Source organism: Stigmatopora argus, chromosome 14 (assembly GCF_051989625.1).
Source record: "Stigmatopora argus isolate UIUO_Sarg chromosome 14, RoL_Sarg_1.0, whole genome shotgun sequence".
Classification (NCBI taxonomy): Eukaryota; Metazoa; Chordata; class Actinopteri; order Syngnathiformes; family Syngnathidae; genus Stigmatopora; species Stigmatopora argus.
Window position 1 is genome coordinate 16916164 of NC_135400.1, and position 8401 is coordinate 16924564.

General features: G+C 39.8%; 1 protein-coding gene across 1 annotated transcript; it reads right to left on the bottom strand.

Moving 5' to 3' along the window:
• Positions 1 to 33: 33 nt before the first annotated feature.
• On the bottom strand, positions 34 to 8264 carry stxbp2 (syntaxin binding protein 2). The gene is made up of 19 exons (XM_077619478.1): positions 8133 to 8264; positions 7579 to 7628; positions 7387 to 7468; positions 7180 to 7256; positions 7043 to 7118; positions 6866 to 6969; positions 6590 to 6741; positions 6431 to 6515; positions 5054 to 5184; positions 4872 to 4979; positions 4501 to 4558; positions 4356 to 4421; positions 3981 to 4061; positions 2905 to 3046; positions 2721 to 2827; positions 1847 to 1945; positions 1680 to 1765; positions 1037 to 1194; positions 34 to 483 (listed from the first exon to the last, which is right to left on the bottom strand). Exons 1-19 carry the CDS (start codon positions 8167 to 8169, stop codon positions 368 to 370), a joined length of 1815 nt encoding a protein of 604 aa, XP_077475604.1. The 5' UTR covers positions 8170 to 8264; the 3' UTR covers positions 34 to 367.
• Positions 8265 to 8401: the final 137 nt, after the last annotated feature.

Consider the following 8401-nt stretch of genomic DNA (forward strand, 5'->3'; position numbering starts at 1 on the left):
TGAGAGGAACTGACGAACAGAAGAGAGCGCGTGTAAAGTCAATATTGCTTCGTTTATTCCTTCTTTTATACACGCGAAAAGTAACAAACCACCGCATTCCGGCAGTAGAATGAAGTTATGTGCAAGATCATCAGAGACAGACGTTGCTTTTGGGAGTTACCCAGACAAAAAAAAGGGTCAGGGGGGGGGTTCATTAAAAGGTCCTTACGGTAATATCATTAAGTTAGTGATGAGGCAAGTAACTGTTTTTAAACACCTGCTTTTTCATTTAAATGAGTAAAGACTAATTTCAGAGATATTGATATCAACAAGAGTCTAAATAGGAAAATATTCATATTTCACTTCAAATATCGGCGAGGTTTTCCCATCATTGCGCCCGCCCGTTGTTGGGGTCCGACTTATCTTCGCTAATAGGGTTGGGAACCTGGTCCAGACTCTTGAGGTCGTCCAGGAAGCTGGTTGGAGTCAAGATGTGGGAGGAGCCTGTCGACAATATATCGTTACGGTCATACGATATCGCTTTGTAAGATTTTTTTTGTCACTTGGAGAAATATGACAACGCGGCGTCTTTTCAAATGAAGACGGTTTCTCAAAATTGATAAATATAAGTTTTGAGACTATTGTCTACCACCAGGCTTTGTAAATATAAAGTATTATGTGCGTGACTATAAATTTCGGCACAAAATGTTATATTTTGTGCTGAAACATTACTTTTATAATAATCAAAAGTCTAAAAAAATGAGCATTCCTAAATACTCTGGACAACGGTCATATACATAAAGATCATTTTTACTACGTTTGGGTCTGTCCCTTTAAGATGTTTTTACAACCTTTTTGCCAATCTGTCAATCATTTTTTGGTGTTAGATTGTGCAATATTTTACAATCTACCGTGCCTTTTTATATTTTCATATTACTTATTTATGTTTTTACTGGGAAAACGCACTTTGTGGAGTAGCACCACCAATTTCATTATACGCAGTTGTGTATAATGACAATAAAGGCTTTTGATTTGATTTGAAAGGAACCCCGCTTACCAATCAGCACTTCCCATTTCCCGGCATTGGCTCGGGTGACTTCGTAGGCCGATCGCATCTCCGAGTGGGTCAGTCCGCCGATGACAAAAATAATCAGCCTGGGTCCCGTGTGGTACTCTGTGGGCGGTCTGTTGTTGTGCCACTGGCCCAGACGCGCACTGCGGGGTACAAACAAACAAAAACGTCCGTTTGTGTGCTTACTTAAATTTGAGGTCAGAAGGCTAGAGTCCTTTTAATGACTACTCGGATTGGCTTTCTGCACTTTGCTGACCAGGAAAGACCAGCATGGTGCATTACGCAGATTATCCCAGATGGGAATTAACGTGTTCAAGGCAAAAGTGCCTTATTTTCACCCTTTAAAATGGTCCACTTCCTCTTTTTTACCACGAAAGAGCGCCAACTGGATTTCATTTACGGGGATAAAAGCTTTTATCTGAGCAAAATAATCTGTCTGTGACCCATCGTTTAAATTTACTTCATCACAGAGGGGTTTTGTTGTTGTTATTAAATTCTATGAATGCGCTAAAAATGGAAAATGACAGGAAAAGCATCAACATAAGATTAAATGACTGAATGGTTGCGTGACGTCTAATTATAGTTGGCGACCAGTCAAACGACTCAAAATGCCGATTTGGTGACCCACCTGACTGCCGTGTGAGTGGTGCTAATGGGGGCGGGGTCAGAGATAAAAGGCCACTGGCGCTTGTCCAGCTTGTCCTCAATGGCGTTCTGGAAGAGACGATGACATCATCTTTCAGCGCCACTGACAGCCATAGACGTCGATAACGAGTTGGCCCGGTTGTCACGTACCTCCATGACGTCCTTGAGGACGGGCGTCCATCTGGAGAGTTGGTACGTGCTTTCTGAGCGCTGCTTGCGATCCGGTAGCGTTGTACCAGCATTGGCGCCCTGCAAAAAAAAAAAATGGCAGAAATAAATGTCATTTTCCTGATGTGTAAAAATGCACCTAAAATCCAGTTTTTTTCAGAAAGTGACCCTTTAACCCCTTAAATCAAACTAAAAGCCTTTAAACACTGAAACTTCAATTGCCAGTGGAACAAGAAGATTAAAAATAAAAATAAATAAAAAAGTTTAAAAAATAATTAATATATGAATCATTTTTTTCCAGGAAAAAAAATCTCCCTACTCAAATTTCATGTATAAAAAATGACACGTGTGGCCACACAGCGTCAATATGGACTAGACCACTAATTATTAATTTATTCCTTATCTATTGATTATTTATTCTTCATTTATTGTTATTATTTATTGATTAGTTATTTGTTTGTTTGTTGTTGTTATTATTTGTGCACTTGGTGGTGAAGCCTTTTAGACCAACCGTATGTATACATGTACATCTATGTGTATGTATGTATATTTATATGTATTTATATCTGTATATATATTATATATATATACATTTCAGCAACACGCTTATTTATTTATTTCTATATGTATTTATTTATTCATATATTTATTAATGTATTTATGTATAAACTTATTTATTACCTATCTATTTATGTCTAAAATGTCTTTTCCTGTGTCTGTATTCTCACCCACTTGCTACTGTGACAATGACATTTTCCAAATACGTGATAAAGTTATCTAATCGAATCTCATTACAATTGTATAATGACAATAATAGCATTGAATTCAATTCATTTTTTTTTTTAAATGTAAGTACCCCTGTAATGATGTTACAGCCCAGGTTCTGGAGGTTGGTGATAATGTTCCTGTCGGCCGTCACGTTGCCATGTTGGATGAGTTTGTCCAGGTTCTCCTCCCCGATACCTGCAAAACAACCACACAGTCAGATGAAACAAATCCAGCGTGATTATTATTATTATCCAAGAGGACGAAAAGGACACCTTTTTTCTTGTGGAATATGAAGAGCAGGATGATGCGGATCTTGTTGTAGGCCGAAACTTGGCTGTCTAGCAGGATGGGAACGATGCTTTTCATGGCATCTTTTAGAGGCTCTCCCTCAGAGTTTGTTCCCATCACCAGATCCTGTCAAGGAAAAACCAAAGAAAGTGACCACTACATTTTTTTTAAATGACAACAATTCACCACCAGACCAGAAAATAACCTGGAAAATTTCAAGTGAGATTTGCCATTTAGCCCTCATTGTTTTTCCTAAGATCCAAACAAGTGCCATTTATGAGGTGCTGGCATCCAAACATGCTTCTAATCTAATAATGCATCCAACGCTCATAAAATCTCGACTGCCGTACGTATTTCCTATTTGGATACCAGTGTGTGATCTCATCCCCGATAAATCCTTGCTGTGGATGTGCTAAGGGAAGGATTTTGACATTAGCAAGTCATTAAATGTGACTAAGCGTCCCGACACTCTGTCCCCGTGCACGCGGGGGTGTTGCTGTCCCGCCACGAGCTCCTTATACAATTTTATGACCGCTATTTTCCATTTAACACCACAAAGCTTGCCAGGGGCCTTTGAACGTCAACGCTAACGGCGCTATAAATAAAACGTGGGGTCAGATGGAGGTCACTCGTTGTACCAAAAGAGATAGACACAGAAATACAGACGCTTAGTTTTGATAACCCGCATACGTGTGTCGACTGGTTTTTGAATAGATGGCTTGTTTTCCTGCGTTGAGGGATCAAGTGTCCATTATCCGGTGACTATTTATAATGTCAGATGCACTCTGAGAGCAGATGTGGCAAAACATGACCTCAACAAATGTGAGTGCAGCTCGCAGGTGTTCAACTCAGGACGCGGGGGCCACATCTGGTCCGCCACATCATTTCGTGTGGCCCGCGAGAGTGAAGAATGTGGATAGTTTGGGGTTTTAAATTAAAAAAAAAAAAATATTTACACATACACCCTCCTTTTTAGAAAATTAAATACTATTATTAACCCAAAAATATATATAGTACTTCTGCATCAAGAATGCGGCAATGTGGCGATGCGTTCACTGACCTGTTCCACTTCGCAGAGCTTTTCGAGAGAACTCTTGAACCTCTTCATGCAAGCGTCAGCCAAATGCAAGTGGGTGGAGTACTGTGGAAAAACAAGAGCTTTTTAGTCCAGGTCCTCTTTCAACATTCATTGGATGTCCAATCCATTTTGATTGGGAGAGACTCTTTTTTTTATTATAAATCTTATTCTACCAACGACCACAACACACTGAAAATACTGAATAGACGTCATATTTGGGCTGGTAGTGCTTTTACTACATTAAGGGTTTCTCCCAGTGTTTTAGAAGCCTGGCGGGCCACCGGGTTGTTTCTAGGCAAAACCCTGAAACATGATTCAATTGTCTTTTGTATTTGCCGCCGAAGCACTAATGCTTACCATGCTTAACTCCTTCTGATACTGTGGCATCTTTTTTAACATCTGGGACAGATCTTTGATGTTGGCCTGATGAGTTAAAGACATATTTACATAAAATGCCATGACAAAAAAAGTGATTTGAAAGGAAGGAGATAATTGTATTTACATTATCGGTGCACATCCTCTTGCTCTCACAAAAGGTGTTAAGCAGCTCCGTCACTTTCCTACGTCAACAAAGAACAAAATTGGCTTCACATAGGAGGACTTTTTTTTTAATGGAAGGAAAACCCACCGTCACAGAAAAAAGGAGGATTGGCTAGTATAGAATAATCACATTTCTGTGGAAAATGGATTGGAATGAGTTAACTTAGGAAATAAAATGAAAGCCGTTAGCTTGTCAATTTTTTTCGTTAGTTTCAGAGTTGAAAGTTTTACAATCAAGTTACTGGAAAGAAAAAGTTACTGTGTAGTCAATGTAAAAAGATGTTTTGAGGACCATTGATCGTCCATCGAGTTGTTGGATCCCGCAAAACTCACGTGGAGACGTCGGCGATGTGGAGATGTCGAAGTTGAACCCACAGCTCATCGTCTTCATCCAGCAACACTTGTCTGTCTTTGGAATCCCCGATGCCGGTTGTCTGATAACTGCACCCCCCCCCAAAAAAAGTTGAATACCTAGGAATATAAAACCAGCATTCCCAAAATGGCGGTGTACTCACCTGTATATATCCTTTTGAATATCGAGCAAATCATAGGCCATGGCTTGGAGGGTCAACTCGTGGAGGAGTGGCGAGATGGGATCGAACCCGCGGTCCACAATGAGGAGTTGGGAGCGCCCCTTGTTCACCCCCTGGAAACAATGTCAAACATTTTACAAGATTCCATTAACAAAAGTTTTATTGCACCATGCGATCCACTTCCGCATCTTAAAGATACATTGGAAACTGATGCAATAATTTTAGCAGTAAAACATGTGAATCTAGTGTCCAAATCATGTGTCCAAAATAGGCCTCGCTGTCAATATCATTAGATTTGGCCCGCAAAAGACACTTAAATTCAGAAACTAAAATTAAATCAGTACATTTGAAAAAAGTTTTGACCCAATTGCAATATAAAAATTGGAGTACCGTCGCCATCTTTGGAGGGAGGAGCCCTTGTGTTCTTACTCATCTCAAGCTATGAAACATTCTCAAGGAAACAGCGAACCAATAAACACAGAAAAGTAATACATGCCTGATAAGACTCATCCCGGAGCAAGGATAGGGAAGCTAAGAAAGAGGATACAGAAGAAAAAAGAAAGCAGCGGTGAAGAAAAGAAACCAAAAAAGAAGACACCATCAACCTGTAGAAGTGGGAAATTATCCAATGGCTGTATATACCGTATTTTCTCGCATATTAGCTGCCTCCGCGTATAAGCCGTACCCTTAAATCATTGAATTTGACCATTTCTCTCGTATAAGACGCCCCCTGATTCATAATGTTCACCTCCATATTCATGGTTTTAATAGGGAGTACAAATGTGTTACCTTGAAGGGAAAATCTTAAGAAAAATTATCACACGTGGTATTTCTGAGATAGCCTATAAATCGATTTCTGGATACCACATTCCTAACGGGTGTGACCTGCACGTAGACAAATTCCAAAAGGAAGTCACGTGAGCAGTACAACTAGGAAATGTGTCCGTAGCGGTCTAGTTTTTTCAAGTTTTATGCAAGATATGTTTTTTTCCTTGAAGTTCATTCATAAACGTCAAAATAAATTTTGTTTAGCGTTTTAACTCTTTATCTTGTCTCTATTTTGAAATAAATGACCGTATCGGCCGGATTGTGTTGTGCGTTATGTTTGGTCTTTGTCACTTTGCAGTTTTGTGCATGTCAAGTCTAATTTGTGCACGTGCACATATAAGCTCTACCCACAATTCAGTCATCTTTTTTTTTAACGACAAATACGGCGAACATGCGAGAAAGTACGGTAGTCTCTCGTATGGGATAAAAAAGATAAAGTAGAATAAAAGGAGATAATAATACACTTCTAAACACCAACACAGAGAAGCAGTAGTAGTAGTGATAGTAATAGTAATAATAGTGCACTAGAACCTCTCCCATGCTCGGGTTGTCCGCTTTGTGGGCGTTTAGGCGCTGGTAGACTTCTTCGGCCAGTTTGGCGTTCCTCTCCGGCCCGCTACGGAGACAAGAGCGGGATTCTGTTAGCGAGAGAAAAACGGGCTGCCGTGGAAGTCGCAGAGCGAGGCGTACTTGCGATATCGGACGGCGGGGTATTCTTTCAGCGTGTCGCATAAGGTGGCGATCTGCTCGGCCATGTTCTCCATCATTTTGGCCCGCAAATCTTGGTTGCCCTTGGGGCTGTAGAAGGCGTGGAAAGAGGATTCGTGGTCCAGAGAGAACACCTGTGTGGATGGAGAGGAACAAAATGACATTTAAAAATTTAAAAAGTCATTGTGAAGCGTTAAAATTCAAAGGACGTCTATCGCCGTCAAATAAAAAAAATATATATTTTTTTTTCTTTCCTACCTGTGATTCATACGGCAAGAAAGCGACGTTAATCTCTTTTAACGTCTTCGCAGCCTTGGAGACGCGCGCCCTCGCGATTTCATTGAAAAGATGATCAGGGCAAGCTGGCGAATTAAAAACACATTTAAAAAAAAAAATGACATTCTGATCATTTGGATAGTTTTATTGTTGGCTTACTGTCAGTGAAGAAGATGTGGGCTGCTTTGTAGGTAAAAGCCGTGTCCTTAAAGTCTTTAATGAGCGCCCGAACGGACTGCAAATAAAAGGAGTTGTCTGTTTCCAATTTTACGATCAAAATAAATGTGGTGACGAACCTTTTCTACTGGGGAGATCAAATATATGGCCTCCAGACAAGAAATGGGTTCTCTGGTTTTATTGAGGTCCTCCACAACTGAAAGCATCAGAACAATTCACAACATTATTAGGCTACAAGTGGAAAATGAAGACAGAAAAGCATCATTCATCCCCTGAGGACAGGAATGGTGTCAACTGCAACCATATAAATATATTAAGATACTTACTGGTGACCCCTTCTGCCAAGATGTCTGACATTTTGCAACAAGATGACAAAATGCGCATGCTCATGTGGTCGACGATGAGAACCTAAAAATGGATGCACATTTGTCAACAGAGTAACACAATAAACACGCACTCAAAATCAAAAGATAGCAAAATGTTTGGTTGAATTATGGTTTGTTTTGGGCTATGTTTACTTTCCACTCGCCATCCTTCTTTATGCTCTTGATGACGCCATTGAGGATTTCTGTAGAGGCAAACAAATCTGACATTTAAATTTAAATTATGGATACAAAAACCCACATATTTGTAATCATTAGGGTGCAGTGTTGCGAAAGGACATTTAAGAGTTATAAATACGTGACAAAAGTTTTGATCTTTTTTTAAATACTTGTCATTAATAGAAAACAACCTCGCCTGACTTCCTCATTACGTAAGCTAGCTGCTATTAGCCTTCAACTTCCTCGTAGCCATGCCCGAATTCTACAAATGTAACGAGTTGAAATAAAGTTGTAATTTTTTAATGACACAAAAATCGTGTTTTCCCGCTCGCTGTTAATTCCGTTGCTCCGGTGATTTTATTCAAATTCAAATTGTTTGATACGGCTTCTAGCCCGGAAACCGCATCGAGGAAGCAACTTCTCATCTCGTCTTATTCACTTTTACGACTCGTTCGATCGCCTAACAATGGAAACAACACCAGTCTTACCGTTCATGTTTACGCATTAAAATGGTTAAACATAATACTTACTTTCGCCAACTATTGTTTTTAGCCCAATCGGTGCCATCTTAACAGCAGTCGGGTGACTTGTCAGTCACTTCCTTGTTGTTAAATATTGCTTGCATGGCCGTCATGATCATTCCGTGGGAAACAACACCCCCACAGCCTATCGGCTGCATTACATGTTTGCGAATGACCACTTTTAAGTGTTACGGTCGATTTCTGTAAACAAATAAAATCCTTTAATTACACATGGTCTAAAGAATAATTTTCAAAAAAATGTTTACAGGTGTCAACAT